Source organism: Tribolium madens, unplaced genomic scaffold (assembly GCF_015345945.1).
Source record: "Tribolium madens isolate multiple individuals breed KSU strain unplaced genomic scaffold, Tmad_KSU_1.1 Scaffold_19;HRSCAF=116;Tcas5.2_LG9, whole genome shotgun sequence".
Classification (NCBI taxonomy): domain Eukaryota; kingdom Metazoa; phylum Arthropoda; class Insecta; order Coleoptera; family Tenebrionidae; genus Tribolium; species Tribolium madens.
Genome location: NW_025400983.1, coordinates 13545062 through 13572876, shown reverse-complemented (window position 1 = coordinate 13572876; position 27815 = coordinate 13545062). Strand labels below are relative to the sequence as shown.

General features: G+C 31.8%; 2 protein-coding genes across 2 annotated transcripts in view; both read left to right on the top strand.

Annotated features, from left to right (window-relative positions):
* The window catches only part of LOC123012857 (elongation of very long chain fatty acids protein AAEL008004-like), a 33452-nt gene extending 22069 nt beyond the window's left edge, over positions 1–11383 (top strand). Inside the window, exons 2-8 of the mRNA XM_044411040.1 lie at positions 6131–6198; positions 7854–7936; positions 7989–8096; positions 8151–8234; positions 8287–8343; positions 10212–10317; positions 10369–11383. Coding sequence (XP_044266975.1) covers positions 6141–6198; positions 7854–7936; positions 7989–8096; positions 8151–8234; positions 8287–8343; positions 10212–10317; positions 10369–10787 — 915 coding nt within the window. The 5' untranslated portion in view covers positions 6131–6140 and the 3' untranslated portion in view covers positions 10788–11383. The remainder of the gene's footprint in view (positions 1–6130; positions 6199–7853; positions 7937–7988; positions 8097–8150; positions 8235–8286; positions 8344–10211; positions 10318–10368) is intronic.
* A 12752-nt stretch (positions 11384–24135) lies between these two features.
* LOC123011293 (elongation of very long chain fatty acids protein AAEL008004-like) lies at positions 24136–25461 on the top strand. The gene is made up of 7 exons (XM_044408667.1): positions 24136–24387; positions 24438–24520; positions 24569–24676; positions 24729–24812; positions 24868–24924; positions 24973–25078; positions 25132–25461. The coding sequence occupies exons 1-7, from the start codon at positions 24330–24332 to the stop codon at positions 25437–25439; spliced, it is 804 nt and encodes a 267-aa protein (XP_044264602.1). The 5' UTR covers positions 24136–24329; the 3' UTR covers positions 25440–25461.
* Positions 25462–27815: the final 2354 nt, after the last annotated feature.

Genomic DNA, 27815 nt, shown 5'->3' with positions numbered 1-27815 from the left:
TTTAATCTTCTATATCTCAGAAACTATACAGAAACTATAAAGGCAAATTGAGTTATTTTTTTTGAGCTCTACTATCGCCTGTTAAAATAAAGTTTGAAAAAAGTTATAAACATTTAAAAAAATCAATATTTTACGACCATACGTCACTACTCGCGTTACTCCGCATTGTACTGCTTCCGATGATGTACGATGTGCTGTCACATGCAATTCGAGAGTAACGAAACTTGAAATACATTAAACGACATATTTAGTGTATTCAAGTCTCGTTGCTCTCTTATTTTATTACAAATAAAAAAAAAACTTTATCAACCAGATTTTCAGGTATTGGGTTCTTTCTAATAATAATATAAAAATAAATATTGGGAAATGTTATGAATGAGTTGATTATTATAGGTATACAGGTGTACAGTAACCTTCACTTTTTTAAGTTGACTTACGTTCGTGTTAATTGTTTGCTATCAAAACTAAGGATTGACATTCAATTTTGGCGGTATGACTAATAGGTTGACGGTTTCTTCAAATATTTGGACAGTACGTACACTCTTAATTAGCGTTTTATTATCTTCCAGATAAATTACTTACTTGTTGAAAGACTAATATAATAAAATTCTTGTAACATCGTTTTTGGAAGATCCATTGATTTGTGATTTTATTATTTTTATTAAACGTTTTGTATAAGTAATTAAGTATGTGGTATGTACGAAACAATTTTTATAAATGTATTTTTTTGTTCTCTTAAATTTTCAGTTTAAGCTCTTTTGCCTGAATGTAATAAATATTAATTGGTTTTTGCATTCGTTTTCTAAACAAATGCTAGTTTATCACTACTGAATGAATCAATTTACTAGTTGAGATTCTACATACATTCTAACAATAGAAAATTATTGTTGTATCCTGTAGTGGTCATGTTATTAATTAATTTTATTTTTGTTATCACTGAAACAGAGAAAAATACATACGACTAAATCCATACACAACAAACCTACTATTACTTAACAAAAATCAACACATGTTTCACCAAACAAGTTAGTATTATCAGGACCATATCGACCGTTCTAATGATGCCAATTTTGTTGGCGAAACACGTGCCGTCTTTATTTTATAATGTTGTGATTTAGTCTTATTTATTTTTTTCCTATTTCGGATCCGCACGCAAAATCAAAAACTGGTATTCTTCTACTATCATCGTTATCAGTATCAGTGACACAACGTCAATATTTTAATTATCATAAATCACACAATTTTTTCTGACTTTTATAAGGGTGTTATTAGTAAATATTTACATGATTTAAAATAGCAAGATATATTTATTTAGGATATAAAACAGGTAATCGCGAACTCATACTTTTTAAAATAACATAGTACTCTTTTAACAATTAATACCAAGTAGATCTTCTTCATGTTACTTGACACCTGTTTATTATTTCAGGGAACTTTGTAAACCGGAAAAGTAGGATGGTTATAAGCTTTTCAATTTTTTAAAAATAATCGCAATATCATCTTTATCAAAAACAAGCTTGGGAATACATATTTCAAATGATTTCTTATTAATCATTTATTTACTATGTTATCTGTTAAATTTCTGATCAAAGTAGTTTCCTATTCTAAAATAGTATATTACATAACGAGCACCGAAAGTGATAACTAACGCACAAGCGGGAAAGTTGCGCACGAGGCGTTGCCGAGTGCAGGCAATACCGCGAGTGCGTTAAACACTTTCCTGCAAGTTTTGTACTCTATTTTTCCTACGACCATAAATATTTTATTTCTTACGAACATATTTTTTTCATAACGATTTATTTTTTATGACGGATACAAAAATACGTTGAATAACGATTTATTTTTTATAATGGATACAAAAAAATACGTTAAATGAAAAAATACAAAACATTCCATAGTGAATTGTGTGTTAAATTTCTAACACACAGCGCGAAGACAAATCGCACAGGTTTTCTGACCTCGTACGATATTGCCAATTTTCGCGCATATGTAATTGTGCGTTATGATCTAGTTTCGTATATGGTCGTAGGAAAATTAATTGGCTTTTTACAATAAATCAAATTTTATATGTTTTGTGGATATTTTATTTATTGTTGTTCTAACCGATTTCCAGATGCAACCCAAAATATATTCTCAGATACCACCATATGCGTTAATTGATGTACTCGTACTTACTGTTTGAAATTTCTCAAAGATATAAATGTAGATACCTGTAATACCTTTGACAGTTTTTATAACTTGGTGACCTTTGACGGTACAGCCACAGCATTTTTGTGGCATTCTCTATACAGAACTCGTCAAGAGCAGGTTATTTTTGAGTTAAAATTAAAAATGCATTGGTGACGACTTTGTCATAATCTGGTGGAACTCCATTTTGTAAGTACCACTTGTCCCTCCGTGTCGCCAAGGGCGATCGGCCAACACATTTTCCAAAAAAAAAATTAAGATAAACAGCACTAGTTAAACGTTGAGATAAAATGAGGGGTGTAATTAAAGTGATCTTCAATGATTGCTGCCCAAACATTTAGTGAAGATCGGTCTTGGAAGGGCATCACTTCACGTTCACTAGTCGGAATAGTTGGCCATAATGACTTGTTTGGTTTACAGTTTGATTTCAAATCGCACAATTCACCTGAAAGCGCGATTACAACTGACCAAACTGACGCGTTAAACAACTGATAATTTTTTTGGGCATAAAGATCCTTTTTTTCCACATAAAAACATCTACGGTCAACATTTAATGCAAATTATTTTAATTGATATTTTTACTTCTACCTAACAAAGACAGACACGCTAAAAATTGAGTACGGAATTTGTTTGGTCTTCAAATTCACTTTTTATAACGAATTCTTTTAGTGGTTAAAATATTTGCTCGCAATCCGCGAACACCCTGTACAAGGTGCGCCAGAACTCGCGCCCCAGAGAAAAATGCCATATAATGTAAGATATCAAGAACATGGAAAAATGTTAAGAAAATTTTATCTATAAAAATTTCGAAGTTATGAGGGTTTAAAGTTTGCACTTTGACTCGTATTTATTTCTGTTGGAAAAATAATTTTCCAAGTTTTTTGGTACAGTTGGAGACAAAATACTTTGGTCGTCAATGTGACTTGAGTGAAATTAAATTGTAAAGCATGCTTTTGGACTGTTAACCTTACTTTTAACTACTGTCAATCATAACAATTGACAAGTTGTACATATTTTTCTCTAGAAAGATATAATAGCTGTCATTAATTTGAAATTGTCATTCATTTTAACGTTAAAGCTTGAATTACATTAAAGTGTCGGAAAAGTGACGACCAAAGTATTTTGTCTAGGTACAACTGTATAGGCTATTAAAAGAAGAAACAAGGAAGCTGTATCCTAAATTGTAACTCTGTTCAATGTTATTTGTGGCTTTTATTGGCAAAATTAATTAATTAATTAATAATTAATTAATTAATAATTAAAATAATTGTAAAAAAAACATATACAAGATCATCAATATCATTAAATAGATATAAAAAATGTCACATGTCAAAAAATGTATTTCAAAATTTTTTGACAGAATTTTTTAAACATTTTTTTCATGTTCCTGGTATCTTACTTTACTTGAACATTTTCTCTGGGGCGCGAGTTTTGGCGCACCCTGTATATCAGGATCACTTTAGTTTATTCATCGTTTGAGTGCATTTTGAATTCAAGGGGAAAAAAGTGAATTTGACACTGTCACATTTAATGAATGACATTTCAACAACTACTTTGATTTAAATTTAATAATCTAAATTTTTCAAACATAACAAAAGCCAAGTTGTCTGTGAGAATGTATTTTGGGTTGCGCCCCAGAGAAAAATTTCAAGTAAGGTAAGATACCAGAAACATGAAAAAATGTTTAAAAAATTCTATGTCAAAAAATTTTGACATTTATTTTTTGACATTTGACATTTTTTTATGTCTATTTAATGATACTGATGATCTTATATATGTTTTTTTATAATTGTTTAGTAAAATTAGAAAAATTTTGCCAATAAAAGCCACAAATAAATAAATAAATAAAATAAATTACTGAAGAAGCGGATGGTGATTAACTGATTATGGTTGTGTTGTGCAAAGATGTTTTAAAAGTAATTAAAAAAACTCCTGAAGAAATTCAGATAATTTTTAATCAAACAATTTTATTACAATCACTATTTACCAGCTTATGCTGAAATGTGTTTAAAAAATGGTTGCTCTATGTAAAGTACAGCCGCTTGTAACTTGTAACGTTAGTGTTTTTTACTCCATTTGTTACTGTGATAAGTGCTAAATAAATAAAATAAATAATTCAGCCCTACAGGGTTCCTGCTTTCCGGTCGCTAGATCGGAGAGTACCCCGCTTTCCGGTCGCTAAATCGGAGAGTACCTTGCTTCCCGGACGCTAAATCGGAGAGTGCCCTGCTTTCCGATCACTAGATTGGAGAGTACAAGTCATAAATCGACAGTAATAAATGATAATAAGTAATTGTCAAAAAATTAAAAAATGCTTTCCGATCACTAGATTGGAGAGTACAAGTCATAAATCGACAGTAATAAATGATAATAAGTAATTGTCAAAAAATTAGTACTTTAATACTAAGTATTTAACACTAAGTATTTTTTGTCTCTCAAAATGTTTTTATTTTTTTAACTTTTTGTAATACACATAATTCCTAAGCACAAACCGTCCTCGGTGAAATTAATATAAATATTAAGTTTTTTTTTAGGATTACGTATTGGGCTTAGTGCCTTTATATTAAACCTATGAATTTTTTGATTTATTTTTAAATAGATGAATAATTAGAACTAACAATTCTCTTCTTGAGGGGTGCAGATGCATATCTTTGCTTTGAACAAACGCAATAAAACGATCATGTTTGTGGGTTACACCCTGCGATCCGGCCCTATTCTAAAATTTATTACTTTATTACCAGTAGGTACCCGGGTCGTATCTATCGGCCTTTCAAATTTGCTGTCGTTGATGGAAATATGAACACCGATGAGTGCAAAAGTGATAGCCGACTGACGCATAGAAAATCGGTTAAAAATGACGAATTGCAATGTTGTATGACACAAAAAAATTAAACATACAACTGCAGTTCAGGATTTACCGTTATCTTCTACGATGAAGAGCCTTAAACAGAGTTACAATTTAGGATACAGCTTGCTTGTTTCCTCTTCTAATAGCCTGTAGCAAAAAAACTTGGAAAATTATTTTTCCCACAGAGATAAATAGAGTCGAAGTGAAAAATTTTAACTCTGATAACTTCGGAATTTTTATGAATAGATTTTTTTAACATTTTTTCCATGTTTCTAGTATCTTACCTTATATGGCATTTTTCTCTGGGGCGCGAGTTCTGGCGCACCCTGTATTTAGTAATACAAATTTAAAAAGGATGTAATAAACCTTAAAAACTCTTCTAACGAAGTGTTATCACAGTCGTTTAGAAAAATTTCAAAAACCTACACCAAGATCTTTGCTACAAGATCATGGAACAAGCTCAGAATTTCGTTTAAGGTTAAAACAATTATTATGTATACACAAAAAAATCTGTAACTTCTTGTAAAGGCGAACAGTTTTGTTTGTGCGAAACATTCCGACAAATTTGCGTTGGTACTTGTAGCTAAATTGTTTAACTTTCCCATTGGAAACTTACGAAACGCATTTTAAAACAAACGGTTAAAAATGTGACAACATGTACTTCTTGCAATCCTACATTTGTATTCCGTCTGAGTTCCGATGAAACAGCGTGATTTTTGCCTTCATTTAATAAGATGTTCTTGATGCGTACGGCCTTACAGCTTAGATTTTGTTTATTTTATGAGAGAAGAAAAAAATATTAAAGAAAGGAGATTTCAAGTGCATTGAAATTGTCTTATTGTTAATGATTTTGCAACTAGAGTCGTGTGCCAATTTGTTCTTGACATTGACACAGTAAACGCCAATCGAAAGTTATCGATAGTTATGTAAAGTCTATTGCATCTGGTGTGTGCACGAATTATTAATGCTCGCGGAATCGCGTTTCCTCCGGTTTTAGGATTTCGGGAATTCATTCATTGTAACCACAGCAACTAGATTTCTTTTAAACACAAAATTATCACTAAACCACAAGCTAATGTTTTATGTTTGTTTCAGATTCGTTAAAATGGCTTTTCTATTGGATTTGATCCGTAATGTAAACTCATATTTAAATAAATATCAAGGTGAGTTACTGCAATTTTTGCCTAGTTATTTTGTGGTCGTCATTGTTAAGTATTATTTAATTGCTGAAAAAATCTATGATTTTGGACAAGGTTACCAATTTTTCCGTGACATTCTACAAATGTGGACCCAGTTTATTTTTTGCATATTTTATACAAAGGTCTACTTTCACTGAATTTCTAATTTTTTTTAAATAAATATTAGTGGTAATCATAATGTTTTTTTTACACGGCTATTTTCACGAGAATTAATTAGTTAATTAACAGTGTTTATCTATCTCTCAAATCGTAAGAATTGTTGTCGATATTCACTCACGCGTTTATTTGGTTATCTAACTTACTTTCAATTTAAAATTAATACACTACTTATTTAATTTTAAAGACAGTAAATTCGACTGAAAAAAAAACATTAATTTTAGATACATTGTGACGAACTTGTTTATGTGAACAGGCAATTCACAAAAGGAAAAAATTACTGTTTTATCACCACCGTTTCCAAAAACGATTTATTTGATAAACCTGAGTAGACTTATAACAATAACTAATTAAAATAAATAATCAAATCAGCTGAATTATTTGTCTCACAGCGTTCGGCAAAATAAACATTCAGCTTTGCCACATAAACTTAACGATCTCTATTACTCTTAATAACATAATATACAGGGTGATTTTGAGGTATATGCAAATATTTTAACAGGTGACAGTAGAGCTCAAAAGAAGTCAAAATAAGTCAATTTGCCTTTTCCGAATGTTTATTGTTTTTGAGATACAGAAGGTTTTGTTCGTCGAATAAATTTAAATTTGCGGCGCAGCCTTGAACTTCACCAACTAAAATTGAAAACAAATTTGATCTCTGAAGTTAGTTCTTCTATAACATTGTTTAAAAAAATAGAAAAAAGTAGCAAAAACAGGCACAGAAAAAAGTAGCCTCATCTAAGAAAAAACATAAAACGATAAATACCGTGCGATCAAAAAAATTAAATAAATTAGAGTAGGCGGTGATTAAAGTCCTTCTGATGGCAATCCTGATTTTTGACATCAAATGTCAGCGGAAACTTTAACAAGTTTGAGTTTTATTCTTTTTGAGTAAATTAATGTTCACTTTAGAGCAGAAAAATTTTATTGCTGTACAAGAGGAAACCAGTGGATGGTCATTTTCACTTTCAGTTTGTGTGGAAAATTCCCAGCCAATGTGTTGCCAACTATTTGATCGCACGGTCCTTGGATCATTTTTTTTTTTTTTTTGTTTAAGATATCACCTAATTTCTTTACCTCAAAGGTTACCGATTACTAGCAATGTAAACTTTAGGATAAAATACTCAAAAGGTTCAAAATTCGTTTATGCTGCATTATTTTAGTAGGTATTTTTTTCGACGCCAATGTGGAGGTTTCACCCTCTATATCTTAGAAACTATAAACATTCGGATAAGGCAAGTTGAGTTATTTTGACTTCTTTTGAGCTCTACTATCGCCTGTTAAAATATTTATTTGCACATACTTCAAAATCACTCTGAACTATTTTTATTTTTGAAAAATATTCCCTTTTTTACTTTGATTTGTCATAGAGCAAAGTATAAAATTTTTATTGCATATCAATCATAATACTAAAAGTGTTTCTTCTTTTTGATAACTTAATAATTTACAATTTTTTATTTTAGATCCACGCACAGCAGATTGGCTATTAATGTCAAGTCCTTTTTATACTCTAGGAATATGTATATCTTATGTAGTTGTAGTAAAGGTGAGTTATTTTTGAAAGTACATGTTATCTTTTGACAACATTTCATTTATAGGTTTTGGGACCGAAGCTAATGGAAAATAGAAAACCTTTCCAGTTTAAGAAACTTCTAGTATTTTATAATTTTTTACAAGTAGTATTTAGTATATGGTTATTTTATCAAGTAAGTAACGTATCTTGTCCACTAATTTCTTACTAACATTTTTGAAAATCTTAGATTGGCTTGGGAGGTTGGCTTACAGGTGAATATAGCATAAGGTGTCAACCTGTTGATTATTCAAATAAACCTAGTACAATAAGGGTAAGGTTTTAAAATTTACATATTACATGGCATTTCAATGTTTAATTTGTAGATGGTGCACGCGTCATGGTGGTACTTTTTTTCGAAATTTACAGAATTCATTGATACTGTAAGTATAAGTAGTAGTTTTATTACAATTTTTCTGGCGAAATTTGTGTTTGCTAATTAATGCTTGCAAGATATCAGCATGGCTTATAACGCCATTGTTTTAAATGATATAAATCTAGTAATTTCATTTATCTAAAATAAGTTTTTAAATTTAAATGTGTTAAAAAAACTGTTGATAATCAAATTTTTTTTCTCTATGAGAGAGTGGAGCTTTTGGGCTCAAAATTTATTAGTAGGGTTGAGTATAATACAGATTCTTCATTTACACAGAAATCAAATGTTTCTGACCTATTTGACCTCAAAAATAGCAGATGCGACGTTTTTAGGATGGTGATGACTATGGCACATACAGTGTCCCACAAGTAATAATGAGCCTGAATTTTTTTTTGAAGCAACCAACATTACATTTCATAGATAACGTGGATATTAAAATATTTTGTTTTAATTAGTTAAACATAGTAATCGTGTTTTTATTTTGACAAATTTCTATAAATTTCTACCAGTCAAAATTACCCCAGTTTTAGAAAGTCCGTCTATTTGGATATCGCGCTAGATAGAAACGTGCAGTCTGCGAAGCGTTTTTCAAACATTCTACATAAATGTAGTAATTTAGTAATTCTCACTAAATTATAAATTAAAGTTGAAGTATGCTGTTTGGTCACTACGTTTAATTTATAAAAACTAAATATTTTAATATCCACGTTATCTTTAGAATGTAATGTGGGTTGCTTCCAAAAATTTTTCAAGCTCATTATTACTCGTGGGACATCCTATATAATACTTTTAGGGACAAAATACCTTTGTCATCTTTCTGTCACTGCAAAAACAATGTAAACCAAGCATTAATGTCAAGTCAACATTGATGACAATTTCAAAGTATTGGCTTTCCTCATATCAATCCCAATTTTTGAGGTAATAAAAAATAATTTAAATTAACAACAGAGTGGCAAACATAAAAAGATTTTTTGTCATTATTGATGTGATTAAATTTGTTCTGAATGATATTAATGACACTTTTTGTGTGAATCGGCCTTAAAATGAAAGATGCATTTAGACTTCTACGACCTATTTGATTAATATGAAAAGGAGTATAGTTTAAGTCTAAAGAAGTGAAAATAATTTAACTTGCATTTTCTGAATGCATTTTAACGTCGGGAAATTCGAAGTTGCATTGTTTTGGTTTGTTATTCCAAAGTTTACTTTGCTAATAGTCATTTCAGACATTTCAGAAGCTATTACTATATACAGGCTGTTCCGTTGTTATTGTTACAAATTTAAACAGGTGAGAGAATATTCAATTTTAAACATTCAATTATAAACATGTACCGAAAAATATTATACAGGTGCGCCAGAAAAATGTCAAATGCCAGAGGCAATAAGTCGTCAAAAAGTGCAGCCGAAGAAGTAACTTTTGCTTGCATAAGGAAGTTGCGAGACTCTTAATGTTTTATTATCGTTTACCAACCGACTGGGAGCATGTTTAGAAGCCGATGGTAGACACTTCGAACAACTTTTCCGTTAACTTAACTTGCTAATTTACGTATTTGTTGAATTTTGATTAAATACAGTTCATCGGTCAATCTGACAATTCTGGCAAATCTATCCAACTTACTTTGATTTCTGATTTAAAAAGAGTAGGTTAGCAGTTAGTTATATTGGTATTGTTGGTTGCGGCAAAAATAATTCAGAAATACCCCTCTCGTAAATAACACTGTATTAAAATCACCCTATATTAAAACTTAACAATAAGTGAAAGGGTTTTTAGTTAGTTTTTATCATGGACGATTTGAGCTTACTTTTTTTTTTTGATAACTCAAAGTCTGTTTTCCTTTTATTTGAAATTACAACTACTGATACTTTCTTTTACAGATTTTTTTTGTATTGAGAAAGAAATATGATCAAGTCAGCACGTTACATGTAATTCACCATGGCGTGATGCCTATGTCCGTCTGGTTTGGAGTCAAATTTACTCCAGGTTTGTTTTTTAATCAAACAATTAATTTTTTTTTAATTCTGTTGCTTCTAGGTGGTCACAGTACTTTCTTCGGCTTCCTTAACACATTCGTACATATCATCATGTACTTCTATTACATGCTAAGTGCCCTTGGTCCCGAAGTCCAGAAGTACTTATGGTGGAAGAAGTATTTAACAACTCTGCAAATGATCCAATTTGTGGCGATCATGGTCCACGCCTTCCAATTACTGTTCACCGATTGCAACTACCCTCGTGCCTTTGTCTGGTGGATCGGCATGCACGCTGTCATGTTTTTCTTCTTGTTCAAAGAGTTCTACATTCAAACTTATAATAAGAGAACATCAGCAGCGGCTAAGAACGGAGTCGTCCAAAACGGCACGGGTGCGCTGCAAAACGGAGTTAAATCGAACAAAGTTAGCCAATATTATGTCAACGGAACGGACTTGCATCAAAGGATAAAATCGCAGTGATGTAGTGGTAGCTTTATTTATTCAAATGAGTCATGATCGAACTGTTTACTTAATTTAATTTTGTAGGATAATTATTCCGATTCATGACTATAAAGCAATTTGCTCAATTTTTTAAGCACTTCTCCATTCACTCGAATAAATAATACATTATTATTATTGTACAAATCTCAACAAGAATTTTTATAACCACTAACAAATACGTGCCTATGTACAGGGTTTAGTGGAATCGAAATTTTTCGTTGGTGCTAATCTATTCCATTATGTTTTTGCAAAAATTAATTGCAATAATTATCTCAACTGTTTTTGTTAAATCTGTGTGTTCATATAATTCTAAAACCTTTTTAGCAATAAAATATGTTTTATATATTTTAGGTGCTGTTTTTAGAAGTTATTGTAAAAATTTATTTGTTATCATTTTATATTATATCAAGAAAATCACTCAAAAATACTTACTTAGATGGTTTTTACATAGATGGGATTTTAAAGGATTGTTGAAAATTGAAATTATGCAGTTTATGTAGATTAAATCAGGTTATTTGTTGTACCTATGTATTTTTTATATTTACTATTATTGAAATAAAATTGTCTAAAAAACACACAATATGTCTTTATCCATTATGGTGATTCCTGTTTTAATAAACACTTTGTCGCAAAAGAAAAAAATGTTATTATAGTTTTTAGGTGGCTAAATAAACTATAAGGATGAAACAAAAGTAACGCACAAAATTCATATTTTTGTTATGGGACATTTCTCATTTTTCAAAAACATCCGCATATAAAATTTGATCATATCATGTAATACACTTGAGTGCAAAAAAAACGCAAATTGATTTTTTTATAATGTAATTTGGCCTGTTAATTAAATGCAAGTTTTGTGACGTTGTCTTTGTCACAATTTACAATTTCATATTTCAGGCATCTTCCAGACTTCTATCAGGTTTTTCCATGTCTTTCCATTTCGTGTTTAACACTGACTATGACATTGCACTGGCAAGACCACCAAATAAGACATTTCTTTTGATAGCTTTCTAACTTTTTTGGGAACAACCTTTTTCACACTATGTAAATCTCTGAAAAATTTGACAATTTTGTTTTTGACAGTTTGCTTTTTTTTGTACTCAAGTGTACATACATCGTTGTAATCTGAAACAAAAAGACTTCAAAAATACAGAAATCAAATATGGCGTTCATAAGAAAATCCAAAGTTGAGTGTTGTAACTCTGATATCAAGAGCGCCTTGGACAATACGATGACAGATTTAGATTTTTTTGTAAGAAAGTGCCTTAAGAACGTCCTAGTTAAAAACGTCTAGCCTTTTAGTTTTCGTTTGAAAAAATAAAAACGAAAATTACAAATTTCCGTTTTTTCCCAATAATTCAAAAACTAAAGATGACACATTAAATTTTCTTCCAGATTATTATTCAGCATAAAAATGCGCAACTTTGCCCTAATTTAACCGACCTCGTATCTCTTATAATAACTGAGATCCCCATGGTGGAGCTAGAAAAACGAACATCCCTGTAAAATACAGAAAACTTGAAAAATGATATTTTAAGTGGATAATCCGGTCAAATTAGTCATAAAAATAGTGGTCAAATAACGAAAATTCCCACAGAGCTAAATTTTGGTGGAGACTTTGGGTACACCATTAGAAATAAAGTGTCAAAAGTCCCCATCGATCCCATGTGTGCTAAAAAAGTTATTCGGGGTCAAAGGTCAAAATTTGAGGTTTTTTAATTTTTTTTCGGAAACGGTAAGTTTTATCAAAAAAGTAGCTCAGACAAAAATTATAGACCTTAAAATTATTTACAAAAATGGTCTTTATACTTTTTTTCTAAGAATCACCATTTCTGAGATATCGCGATTCTTAAAAGTTAAAGGAGTCACTTTCTACATCATATGCACATACAGAGTGCGCCAGAACTCGCACCCCAAATGCCATGTAGGGTAAGGTACCAGGAACATAGAAAATATTTAAAAAAAATTGTATCTATAAAAATTTCAAAGTTATGAGAGTTTAAGTTTTGCACTGACTCTTACTTATTTCTGTAGGATAAATAATTTTCCACGTTTTTTTGCTACAGGCTATTAGAAACGGAAACAAGGGGGGACGCGCGTACATCTAAAAACTTTCTTACCTAAAACCGTTCAAAACTAAAAAGTTCCAAACTAAAATGGGTCACTCGTAAAATAATTCAATACTATAACCGTTCATTATTAAAAACCTTCAGCATTATAACAATTCACAATTGAAAACAAATTTTACTAAAATAATTCATTTATAAAAAACTATATACCAAAACGTTGCCTGACGCTAATTTAGTTTGTTAATTAAAATTGGTGGCGTTGTTTCCAAAGCACTCTTCGCAAAAACGCTTTTTCTTAATTTTGATTAGCATCTAAAATTTGATCATATCGAGTTGTAATCAGGAACAAAAAGACTTTTATTCTTCGACACTGTCAAAATTTACGGTTTTTTAAGGACGTTTTGACAACTGTTTGACATTTCTCAATACGAAACGTCAGATAATTTTACATACATATTGCATCGGTTGAACTGTATTGAATAAATAAATAGAGTTTTTGCAAATCGTTTAGTTTAACGTTAACCTTAACGACAACGTCATGTGAACGTCTTTCAAGGGCGAAAGACGTATTCCGTCAATTCAAAGACGTTTACGTAAACGTCTTATTTTTTTATTTCTCAGCAACGGCCATTTGTCGTAACACGTTAAACTTTTTTACGGTTTGCAAAAACCATCGCCGTCTCCATAGAAATAATCCTTTTCTCGCCTGAGCATTTTTTGAGTTCAACTGATTCCCGTTGGCGCTTTAATCAAACACCAGTGGCGGATTTGCAGTTTAAGCCGCTCTAGGCCGTGTAGTACGAGCCGCCTTTTTCTCAGCTCCCATCATTTAGATGCTAAATAAATTTATGTTCTTCCGAAATACATACATTTAGAAATTTAGTTATGTTGTGATAATATGTATAACAAAGCTCTCTTCATAAATATGAAGCAATGTTTGAACCTCAAAAATGACCTATAAAATGATGTTAAATTAAATAATAACTCGTGTCCTATCTCTACTGATAAGAATTTTATTCACAATCAGACAATCACTAATGTATTATGCCGATTACTAACCTTTTAAAGGTTTGCGAAACACATTAAATTAAATGAGGAGTAATAATATTACTTCTCTTGGGCGGTAATATGCAGGATAGCCAACCATAAAATTACAAAAAAATTCTGGTGTGAACATCACACGACTTTCCTTACCCAACTTATTTGGAAAAGATCCTTACGGTGTTGGAAATCCGAGTAGCAAACGTTTGCGTTAGTGCCGCCTGCCGGATTACACACTAAATAGAATAAGGAAAGTAATAACGGAATTTTTTTCTTTCAAATTGTCAAGTTACATATAATATTTTGTTAAATTAGTATTCAATTGCTTTTGTAGTAGCCAAGTCAAATTAGACAAAAATAGGGCAATCGGTGGAAAAAAAATGCTAGAGAGTTGGAATTTATTTAAACGCTTTCTTTACACTTGAGTAGACATATATCAAAAGTCCCCGAGGGTGGGGGGCGAGTTCGAGGAGGGGGAGGGGGCTAAAGGTGTCTTTTTTTGGTTTTTTGCTTATATCTCGGAAACTGTAACTCCTATCGGTTTTTGCCTGCTTATCAAAATTAAAGCCTACAAAATTTCCTACAAAAGTGTTTTTTGTATTATAAAATAGCATACCAACCTCGGTGGTAATGGCATTACCCCTTGTGGCCTTGTGCTTTATCCGATCTCGAGGCTGGCGCCTCTCGATCATATACATAAGCACTATGGGGAAATGCCATATTTACCCAAAGATGGTAGACATACAGGATTGCTCAGGCCCTATGCTGCAATGTTAACCGTATTCACAACTGGCCCACATTGTTTGTTTACATCAGCTGTGCTTCGTGTTTTTTGGTGTTTTAATGATATTAGAGCATATTAAGATCGTACAAAAGAAAATTGTAGTACGAAATAATGCAAATTTTAGTATATTTTATGTAATTCCAATAAATTTAAATAGGTGGTGCATATATCGTCACTATACGCCTGGTAGATAGTATGCTGTATATGGTTGTAATAGCAGCCAAATAAAACCAAAACAAATGGGTAACAATCTCATTTTTTATCTTTTTCTATCGGCAACAATATGGTCTCATCAACGATGAGAAAGGAATGGGTCAACAGGTGCAGACGAGCTGATAAGTTCAAGTCGATTCGTAGCTCAATTTGCTCCATTTCACAAACAATGATTATCAACGTGATCTAAGAAACAAATTGTTATAATGCATTCATTTTTGTTTTAGGCTAAAGTAAGCTATTTTATTGTCATACAGCTACAGTCGCCAAATTTCCATAGCCTATTCTGATCTAAAACAGAAATGAATGTATTATAAGTAGATACATATTTTATAAACTTGCATCGCTAACATTACACCAGATACAATGTGTTTCAGTATAATTTCCCAAGCATATTTTTGATCTTGTAACCCCCAGAAATTCTGTATTGTTTGTATTAAAATTATAAACGTGGGGTGTTGTAAAATTGTTAATTGATTTTTAATTTATGTGATTTCTTTTTTTTTTCTTTATTTTTCAATAATTTTAGAATTAAAAAATTATTTTTTTACAATAGTATTATTTTTATAATCTCTAAGTCATGTGGACAAATAGAGAAAKCAAATATTATTAATTTAATCTTTGTTTAATTTTTGGGATATCATTTCACTGAATTTTGATTGTACCTACGCTGGTTTCAAAATTCAAGTTTAGTCCAGCTACCAAATGTTTTTATTTGAAGAAATAAAATTTATATTGTGTTGAAAGTCGTTTTGCTCATTTCTTTCTTCTTTAAAGTCATTATTACATTATTATAAAAATGGTTTATTTTGTTTTACATTTTTTACCTATTATCCATTATTAGATTTTGATATTATTATTTATCAACAAAATTTATTGCATATAAAATTGTCAAAAATAAAACCCGTTTCTATTTTATATGTATACCCATTAATATTATTAATATTTTCACGACTTTGTGACCAAAAAATTTCAATGGAAATTTATTTATTAAATCATCTTTGTTTGAGCATTTTAAAACGTAAAGAATACCCGTCAATATAAAAAGTAAAAAATTTGTTCCTATTCTGAATGTCTTATATATCATTAAAATACAGAACAATGAATTATTGGAATTATTGCGTCTGATTACCCCGATTAGAAAACAGATTTACTCAATTTTTGGACACAAATAAACAGAAAATTCTATTTTGTATTACCTCAAATTATAACTACAATAATTTCATTATAAATTCAAAAGCGATTTTAACAAATTAATGTCATAATTCACTTTTATTTGCATTATTTGGTATTTGCTCCTATTAACTCCCATGTATTTGACGCCATTAAAGGCCAGTTGTGACGTCACAGCATGTCTATGGACCACGTGACGCCGGCTGACAGATTCGTGAGCCTGAGCAATCCTTTACGTCTACCATCCTTGATATTTACCACCTCGCTTGTAATGTATGTACTATTACAGCCTTCAGAATTTGAGTATAAAAATAGTTTAAAAGGTATATTCTCGCAAGTTTATTAATTTATTAGATAAAAAACAAAACTTGCGAGAATATACCTTTTAAACTAGTAATCACGAAAACCGGATACATTCGCTGAATTTCCGGTTACTGCAGTTGCAGGTCACTTTTTCTGTGTTTTTCCGGTTTTTTGGCCTCTTAATACTAATTTTTTATTGCTTGAATCACTAGATTTTTATACCAATAGGCAGTTTTTTGAGTTAAATTGCCTAAAGGAAATAAAACTCGAATTAAAAATGTCAAGTTTTCTTCGTAAAAAAAAAGTAAAAAAGCTTAAGTGTAATTCGGTAAGACAATTTAATGAATACGAAATCACTAAATTAACAAATAAGGTGTAAATTAGTTTATTTAATTTAATGGAAAGTACAATTATTAAAAACACAATTTAAAAGTTAGGTTCCGTTTTGTCGCTGTAATAGTTAGGGCACACTTTTGTCGCTGTCATAGTGACAAAAACACCGCGGCTTATGGGGTTTTTAGTGTATGAAAAAAATTGTCATTGATATTTTTACTTCTACCTAACAAAGACAGACACACTGAACGGCTCGTGAAAATCATGGGGGGAAAATGCAAAAAAAAATCTGATACGGAATTTATTTGGTCTTTAATTCGACTTTTTAAAACGAATTATTTTAGTGGTTAAAATATTTGCTCGCAATCTCATCAACCGATATGGTCTTATTCTATGGAAGAGCACGTGGAAACGCTTATAAAGCACGGCATCTTTATAGGGCGAAACATTTCCTGGACCCGACCATCTGGTGGCATTTACTGCCACAGTTCAGCATCTTAGAGATAACGGTGAATATCGTTTTCAAATTAATTAGAGATCGTTGCCGCCAGAGAACTACAAAGATATTGAATGCTCAACTGCAGAAGAAAACGCAGGTAGGTATTAGTCTAAGAGGACTGTCATACCGAGTTGGTATTTCTCCATTTGTTGTTTGGCGAACAGGGACTCCATCCGTACCATTTATTACAACGTGTACAAGCTCTCAAAGAAGAAGATTTATCTCGAAGGATTAGGTTCTGTGAATGGCTATTGCAAAAAAAGTATGAAGATTTACTATTCATTGGAAACTTGTTCTCAAATGCGGCAAACTTCACAATTTAATTGCCATAATGCACACGTTTGGTGTCATGAAAACGGAAAACGGGTCAGTGAATTTAAATATGTATAAATTTTTAAATATGTATAAATAATACCATAATTTTGCACACAAAGTTTCGAATTTTGCACACCTATGATAGGGATTCTATTACTTAAATTATATTGGGGGTGCTAACTTGACGGTGGCACCCCCACTTCAATATATGTTTAAAAATTTTATGTCAATTTTATTATTGGATTTTGCTCGATTTTGCACACTTTTTATTAAATTTTGCACACCCTTACTTTACGAGTAATTACTAATTAAAAAAATTTTCAGCACCCCCAATTTAGCGTAAACGCATAATTTTTATACCAATGAAATAATTTAATTTTGCACAGTTTTGCACATGGTTAACTTAATTTTGCACAGTTCGTCTTTACGAGTAAGTACTTACCAATAAAAAACCGTAAGCACAGTCTTATAGGGAATTCGCAGTATTGCACTATTTTCATGAGAATTTACTCTTACAATAACTGAAGATATAAACAACAAATTTATAGTACTTCTACAAATAAGAGAGAACAGAATCAATTGCTTCATGGCGGTTTTAACCCCCAATAAAAATATTTCCAAATTTAGCCAGTTGGGCTGGTTTCCAGGGCCGTATTCACTTTATGCAAAGCTTTATGTATGAAAACTAAGCTATTCAATAGCTAATTTTAAATGCTACGGTTGATAGGTTGACCCAAAAAATTTTTCTCGATTACAATTATAGGTACATACTCTGAAATCTCCTAGGAGCCTATAAAGAACACATTACCTTATGGTTCAAATTATTATTTTTAATTAGTTTTAGATCATGGTTTCACTTATTCGTAGCAATCGTAGTGTAATCCAAATTTTACAACAATACAATAATTCACCGTGTTCATACTGAAGAAAGGCTTATACAGGGTGTTTCATACAACTTTACGAGGCTTGCGCCTAATGTACCCACCCAAATATACAAAAGTCACAAAATACTGGATATAAAAAATACACTTCTAACTATTTAATTTTTGGAAACCCATGACAATAGTTGTCAAACTAATCACTGTTTTATTAATAGTCATAATTAATAGTCATAAACTGCAGTTTTTCAGAAACAATTATCATTTGTTCTATCAAGAGATGGCATGAATATGATTCTAGTTTATCTATCTTAATCACTAACTAACTAAAAGCGATGTAATTTTTTAAAGGGTGAACAAACTAGAGATGATTATTCAATTTTTCAAAATTTGTAATCGAATTCGTAACGGAATATGTATTATTGATTGCATCTTACAGGCGCAGGCCTCGTAAAATTACGTGAAACACTCTGTATATAAAAATTTTATGTTCTTACAATAACAATATACAGCCTATTACAAGTTTTAGGGCCGGCCCAAAATTTTTTGGTAGTGCAAATGATAGAGGATTATACAGGGCGATTCAGATAAGATAATGAGCCTGAGGATCTGGCGATGCAACCCAAAAAACAAATTTCATTTACGTTTTGATCTAATTTTAATTACGATTTGCATTTGCAATCCAAGTTATCTTATGTTGCTCTGACAGTGCTTTGACAAGCAATTTATGATTTATAAATAAACTGTTTGCCTACCTTTAATGTTTCATTGTTTCATACATTTTGTATTGGGTTTATACCGAAAAGACTTCTCTAATTTCTCTATCATTCCGCGAGAACTGAATGGCACTAATAATCGTTTTCTGCACTGATGTCAAAGTGACATAAGATGATAACTTGAATTCAACTTGCAAATCCTAATTGAAATTGGATCAAAGGCGTAAATGAAATTTGTTTTTTGGGTTGCATCTCCAGATCGTCAGGCTCATGATCTTATCTGAATCGCCCTGTATAGACTTCAATTTAGTACACTGAGATTTTTAAAAATTTTTAGCATGTCAGTGAGACCCTAAAAGTTTCATGAAAATAGTGCAATACCCCGAATTCCGTATAAGATTGTGCTACGGTTTTTTATTGGTAATAACTTGTAAAGACGAACTGTGCAAAATTAAGTAAAAGATGTGCAAAATTGTGCAAAATCAAATGATTTCATTGGTATAAAAATTATGCGTTTACGCTTAATTGAGGGTGCAGAATTTTTTTTTTAATTAGTAATTACTCGTTAAGTAAGGGTATGCAAAATTTAATAAAAAGTGTGCAAAATTGTGCAAAATGTGTGCAAAATTATGGTATTATTTATATTTAAAAATTCTTAAATTTGGGTGCTAACTTCACTGACCCACGGAAAACCCTCATGAAATTCATGAGGGACACTTTCAAAAACGATTTGGCGTAAGCGTATGGACAGGGATGGTAGGACATCATTTGATAGGTCCATACGTTTTACCTCCATTTTTAACTGGCGCCGCATATTCAAACTTTTTAAATAACAACCTGGAAAATCTTTTGGAAGCCACCCTGAGGAATATGTGGTATTTACATGACGGAGCTCCTGCCCACTACACCCAGGACGTGCGGGAATGGTTAAATCAAACCTTTCCAAGAAAATGGGTAGGAAGAAATGGTCTAGAATTATTGCCTTCTAGGTCTCCTGATATAAATTCTTGCTATTATTTTTTATGAAGAAATTAGTGTATGCGACACCCCTATATGATGTAGCAGCAACTATTTGGGCAAATCCAGATATAAGGAAAGCTCAAGGATCAAGTGCTCGAGCGTGCAAACCGAACGATGGTCGGCAATTTGAAGAGGTGAATTTTCCTTTTTCCTTCTCGTTAAAAAAAAATTAGAAATGGCCAATTCGCTTTCTTAAGGATGCCAAAGACCTCGTTTAATTTTTGGTAACGCATTTCAAAAACACCCTATATAAAAGAAGAATCTGTGATACAAGATACAACTGATCCTTATTGACAAATTTTAAGCTAAAAAGTTCCAGCATTTTATAGGTACAAAAAAAACTTTGTCTAAGTGATAGAAGTGGCGATAGCTGTGGCATAATGTATAACAGGTGTTTTTTTTTGGCGTCAAAGTTATCCATGAAAGTTTGATTGCGGACGAACCATCGTATTGAAAACTATTGATCTGACATTTGACACGTCGGGCGTATAAAAAATTGTGATCCGTTCACAACACACCCATATCACCGCCAACCATGACGCCAAATTTAAATAAACACCCGTTATACTTTATAATAAACACTTCAGTTGATGAATTCTGTATACCTCTCACTGATCTCTGTATCTTCAGAACTGTTAGTAGTATAGTCATTTGATAGTTTTACCTGGAGTTTTGGAAATGGGTAATACAGGCTGTATTATGAAAAACGCCCCAAGCCATAACTCCATTAAAGAAAAATCGTTTTCCTAAGACCTACTAAAAATTTTATTACTTTTAAGTATTGTATTGTGGTATTGTTAAGAGTAACCAGAGGGTAAACAAATCATAAATTAGTGGAACCCACCCGATCCCAGAAACTTAGGAAACAGGTCAGTTTTTAACAGGGCCGGATTATTTACTTTCCTTTTGTCTAAAATACTTGAAATATTTTAATAGTTTTTGATGTAGTCAAGTATTTTAAGAAATTTAAAAAAGCCAGGTGGTTATTAACAAGTTATTATTAAATAAAGCAGATTTTTTTTTAAGAATATCTTAATAAGAGCTACCACTACTTTGGTTTTAAATACGGCGCTGTTTTATTCTGGTGGGTGCAGCAACACTTGCAAAGAAACGTGCCATTTATGGAGGGTTACAAATTCAAGCCATTGTTTGGTTAATCTCTTATAATGTGTCATACAATTTTTAGTAGGTCTTAGGAAAATGATTTTTCTATATTGTTAATTCTTTTTAGAACAAAAATGAACATTTTTTGTCATCTATAATTTAAGGTGCTAAATTAATGATGTTTTTTTTGTAACTGAATATTTGTTTCTATTGTCTAACTCTAAAATACGAGACTATAAATAATTTATCCATGACCTTTGGTGCAATAAGAATTATATTTACTCATCAGATTTACAAACAATAAAAAATTAAAATAAAAGTAGTTGTCGCAATCTGACTTGACTAACCAACTATAGATTATTTGAATTTATAAGTTTTGTGTATCTGGTGAATCAATAAAACGACATGAGAGATATAAGCTGTTTGAAAATAATTAGTAGATTTTATAACCACTAATAGAACTCATTAATATAAACAACATTTCTATTTCCAACTTTTGCCAAAAACGCGTCATTTTTGTGTTAAAATAAAAAATAGGTTCAGGCTGAACACCCGTCTTAATACCATATTTACATTCATTTATAAGAAAAAAACTATGGAACGTACACAGCGTAAAAAGTGGGTTATATCGAGAAATCAAAATAATTTTACTTTCCTTATTCTATGTATAAGGAAAGTATGGTAATAGGCTGAAATTTGATCTACCCATATTTTTACATTTCTGGACAAATTATAGCTTCAAAATACCAAAAAAGTTGGTTTGGGCCATTGGGTCGTGTCTCTCTCTTTCTCTCCCTCTCTCTGTGTGTGTCTGTCTGTAAACAGCATATCTCGAAACAATAAGAACTAGAAACTTGAAATTTGGTATGTAAGTTACTTGTGAGAAGAGGATACAGCACGAAACAATCGATAAAAATCGGTCGCACTGTTCGGCCGCCAAAGACCAAAAGTCGGCCGTAAAGCGGCTGCAAAATTATATGGTTGCAGATACAATAAATTCATAGGGATAGAAATTATTTAGAATCGTGAAAAATACTTTATTAAACAGTAAAATGTGATAAAATACTAATAATAATAATGGGCACCGAACTAAAAAAAAACTGCACCCAAGACTCAAATCCGCGTCAATGAGTTATTTCGCGTGTAATCCGACAGGTGGCACTAACGCAAAGGTTAGGTTAACTACTCGGATTTCCAACACTAAATTATTGTCGTTAAGATGTTTTCTAAATAAGTAGGATAAGGAAAGTCGTGTGATGTTCACACCACATTTTTTAATCAAGTCATTTTTGGATCCGAAAACGTATGTCTGTTTTGAACTAACTGCACGTAAAACGTTAAATAAAATTACTAGTCGAAGAGTAAAACAGCAAAGTGAGCTGGAACAGTTTTTATTTGAAGGTATATCATAAATTTAGTTATTAAAATCATCATCTTTTTGATCATGGGATTTTACCTTTCAAATTTGCATTTTATTTGACGTTTCACAGACATACGTTTTCGTATCTAAAGATGACTCGATTACTGATCTCTTGATACTTGTCATTTTTAATTGATGCGGTAGCTTGCATCACACGATAGGTCGAGGGTATTAATTGAAGCTGCGTACACTAATTGTTTCATGTGAACCCACAAAAAAATCACAAGGATTTAAATCTGGTGACCGCAGTGGCCATGTAACTGATGAATTTTGGCGATTAATGCTTCGCTCGGGAAAATGGTTGTTCAAATTCATGACGACTTTGGCATAATGTGATGGGGTTCTATCTTGTAAATAGAGGGTTGTTTGATATGTCTGGTAAAAAACTATGACCACGTGCGTAAATTAATTTGGCGAACCGCAAGTGAGATATGTAAGAGTAAGTCTGTAAAAGATTCGACAAGAAGTGACGCTTGGTTGAAAAGTTAGAGAATGTTAAAAATAAGTTTCGAGAATGGAAAAAAACGAATTTCGCGCTGTGATAAAACATTTTTATTTAAAAAATGAACAGCCGCTCAGGTTAAAGAAGAACTAGAGGAAGTACATGGAGAGTTTGCACCTTCGTTGAAAATTATTTCTAGATAAACGAATTTAAACAGGGTCAAACATCCACCCAAAATGAAGCGCGCTGTGGCCGCCCTATCGACCTCACGACTTTACAAATTGTGGAAAAAATCCACAAAATTGTCTTGGACGACCGCCGGGTGAAAGTTATGGAAGTTGCTAAAATTGTAGGCATTCCTACTAAACGGGTACATTTTGTCTTTCATGAAAAAATGCATATGAAAAAAAAATGTGCAAGATGGGTGCCGCGATTGTTGACTGGGCACCAAATGCGTACCCAAAGGGAGATTTCAGCACTCGCTGAATTATAATTTGAATTAGTTCCGAATTCACCCTACTCACCAGATTTACCACTGTGTGACTTCTACCTACACCCAAATCTAAAAATTTTGCTTAGTGGAAAGAGATTTCATTCAAACAAAGACACCATAGCTATGGTGAATGAATATTTTGCAGCACTCAAAAAATCTTTTTTTTTCCGATAGGTTAAAAAAATTAGAAAGCCGTTGGATGATACTGAAAAATAAAAATTATTGTTACCAAAAATTTCTTCTTTAACTAGGAATTTTACCACATTTGTCAAACAACCCGCGTACCAAATATCTGTCTCGCTAAGAGCACGTCCTCTATCAGATCGGCCGATTTACGAAAAAATCTTAGATGTTTAGGAAGATATTTTGAAAACTTGGTATTTAATTGATTCACTATTTTGACCCCAATCTTTTACATAAATATGTAAAGGGTCAGATGTTAATTATTGTTTTACTGTGACCCATTTAATGGAAGTATTAAAACAAATTGGAATCTATTAATGTTTACATTCTGTATAATGTTTAAAAAGAGTACTATGTGTATATAAACATTTTCAGTGGTGATTAATTTATTTTTACTTGGTAAAATAGAGTTTAGGGAAAAATTGAAATAAAAATAAAGTATTCACATTTTCCTGTGGATTAGTGTTATGTGACTCGTATAAATTGAGCAAAAAATATTTCTTTTTAATTTTTGCATACTTTTTTTTATTATTTTAAAATGATAAATGCACTAGAAGTTTATACAAATGTTACACTATCTTTAAAAAAATACGAAGGTAAGTTGAAACTGAAACATAAAGTTTGTGTATACATTTGGAGTAAGTAGATCCAAGAACATCAAAGTGGTTTCTAATGTCAAGTCCACGTCCTACTGTAACTATATGTCTTTGCTATGTTTTTCTCGTAAAGGTACACATTAACTAACATGTACTTAAAACAAACTTATTTTTTATACAGTTTTTAGGTCAAAAAGTTATGGAAAAAAAGAAACCTTTCAGTCTTAGAAAAATATTGATGGTTTATAATTTTTTCCAAGTAATTTTTAGTGCTTGGCTATTTTACGAAGTAAGAATTAATTTTCAATCAATTTCGAATAAGAAATGTACCACTTTTTTAGTTTTGTGCAAGTGGTTGGCTAACCGGAGAGTATAGCTTTCGATGTCAACCTATTGATATTTCTCCCAGTCCAAGAACTATGCGAGTGAGTATTCACAAATTTTTGTAAAGAAATGTTGGACAATTAATGTTATTTACAGATGGTTAATGTAACCTGGTGGTATTTTTTTTCAAAATTTACAGAATTGGTTGAAACGGTAAGTCGTAATATTGACTTTGTTAGTGTGTGATTTACCAAAATGTAGATTTTCTTTATTCTGAGAAAGAAATTTAACCAAGTAAATGCACTACATGTGTTTCACCACAGTATTATGCCTGTCTCTGCTTGGGTGGCCACCAAGTACTATCCTAGTAAGTCAAAAAGGTCTGTAATTTTTGATTGTATCTCATTTGGTCTATTTCAGACGGACATGGAACGTTTCCAGGATTATTAAATACCTTTGTACATGTGATAATGTATTCTTATTACTTCTTGAGCGCTTTTGGGCCAGAGGTGCAGAAGTATTTATGGTGGAAGAAGTATTTAACAAGACTACAAATGATTCAATTTGTTATAGTAATGTTCCACGCCTTGCAATTACTTGTTGTTGACTGCAATTTCCCAAGGATCTTTATTTGGTACATGGGATTGCTAGCTCTAAGCTTTTACACTTTATTTAAAAAATTTTATGACAGAGAGTATAAATCAAAACAAAACGCTAAACGCAAATAAAAATTTACATTTCTTTATTAGATTTGTTTACTCCTTACTATACTTTCACCTAATAGTTGAGTAACAATATAAGCACTGATTCAGAGACATGCACACAATATTTTTACTGAACAGGTTTTTTTTTATTTTTATACTTACTATCAACCTTAACTGTGAAATAATAGTAAACTAAAGTACGAGTTGCAGAAGGTATCTATTCAAGCACAAATTTTAAATTCCGAAACGAGCCGCGTAGCGGCGAGTTGAGGAACAAATTAGCGCTTGAAGAACCTTTTGCAACAAGTGCTTTATACTATTCTTTCTATTTTGCCGCTTTATATCATTTTATAAAATAAAAGACATTTTTTTTTCTAGAGAATTTTGCGACGGTCGGCGACATTCATGTGGAATAATTTTAGGCGGCTGTGAAAAATAAAAATAATTATTATTTTCACATTTGAAAATGAATTGTGAAGAAAGTCGGTCACTAAAATTAAATTTTGGTACACGCTCCGCAAAATGATACTTTAGCAAACTCATTTGAGTCCGCAAAATGCTACTTTAGCGGCCTAGTACTTTTGCATTTTAGCGGACTGGAAGGTAACTTAGCAACACATTAGAAACATGATTTTATTGCAAAATTAACAATAAATTTACATTGAGAAATGGAAATGAAAATTACAGTTTTTGGCATTTTTAAAACTATTTTCAGAAAAAGAAAGATCTTTTTCAGTTAGGTTTTTCAGATTTGAAGTGATGGATTAGTTTGAAGATTCTACTGACGTCGATGTTGATGCAACCACGTCAACAGAATTCGCCACAGATGAAATTGATGCACCTGATTCTTTTTGTCCCATGATCAAAGCTGCCACTTTCTTTACTGCAGGATGCAAACTCCGTAGTGCATACCTTTTCGTCCAGATAGGCCAACATCACATCTTCATTCACGAGAGTCACGCCATTTGCCTGTTTCCAATCACGAAACGAAGCATAATCTTTTTCATACTGGGCTTTAGACTTCGCCGGAAGCAAATCCGAAACACTTATTTTTGCTTTTTCGGAAATGAACGCCGGAACTTCACACATCTTCAACACAACCGTTTTTTCGATAAACAACTGGTTGCCATAATAACGTCATGACACCTACTACGCTTTCACACAGTTTCCACATTTTACGATTCAGAATTCAAATAATTCACATTTTCAGAAGATATTTGCAGAGCTGATACCAAAAAATTATGTATGAACCCCGTACGCAAAATGTTTTAGGGGACTCATCTCATTAAAGACTCGACTCGTCCCCTAAAACAACATTTTGCGTACTTGATACATAAAATACTATAACGCTAACGACTTATTAAATCACTCAAATGACGTCGTTTGAATTTAAGTTGAATACAATATATTATTCTTCGAATTAGACTCAATAAGGCTCTAAAATTGCTTTAGATCTGTTAAAAATGATGTGACGTTTCATATTAAGAAATGCCAAACTGTTGTCAAAACTTCCTAATATAGGAGAAAACCATAAATTTTGACAATGTCGAAGAATAAAATAATAATTGCTTTATTGACATTTATTTTCGGATATATTTCGAATATTTTTGCAATTTTTTTTCCGGTAATCTACTTACACGCACGAGAAACTGTAGATAAACAAAAAAGTTAAAACAATTAATGACGAATACAACGTCATTTTGTGCAAATTTAAAGAATTTTGATCGGCAGGGGGAAGAACGTAATATGTAACATGGAATGTATCGATTGTTAACATCCTCGGCTTGTACTCGTCGCTTAACTCGGATGTTATCACGTCGTTACATTTATTGTTACTGAAATAACTACTATCTTATAGAGCAAGAGCCTGCGGTCGCCAGACCTTCGTCATTTTATAAAAGCTGAAAGTTTGTCAGCGCTTCCAACACAGATAGGAACGATGGGCAAGTATGAAGTTTGGGTCATCGTGGCTTTGGGAGATAACAGGTAGCAAAGAAGTAAAAAATACCAACTTAAATTTATTGAATAAAAAAGCGTAATTTTATTTATATTGTAATGTGTTTTCTTTTATTTACTATTTTACTTATTTAAACCGGGCGCCACCAACTTTTTCCTAAAAGTTGGAAAAGAACTGTTTGGAGATGTTCTCCAGGTTTACACTACATAAGAATGCCTTTCCGGTCAGCTTTTATACAGTGGAGAGGAATGGGGAGGTTCGATTGAATTAAACACAGGTGATTGAAAAGAGAAATTTATTTAGTAACCATAACAACAGTAACAACAGATAAAATAACAAACTTTACAAAACAAAATCTAACTTGGACCTAGTGAACCCTAGCCCTTGGAGAAGATGTCCTCCGTGGGTGAATTTGAGGGGAGAAGTCCCGTCGGTTGCTTTTC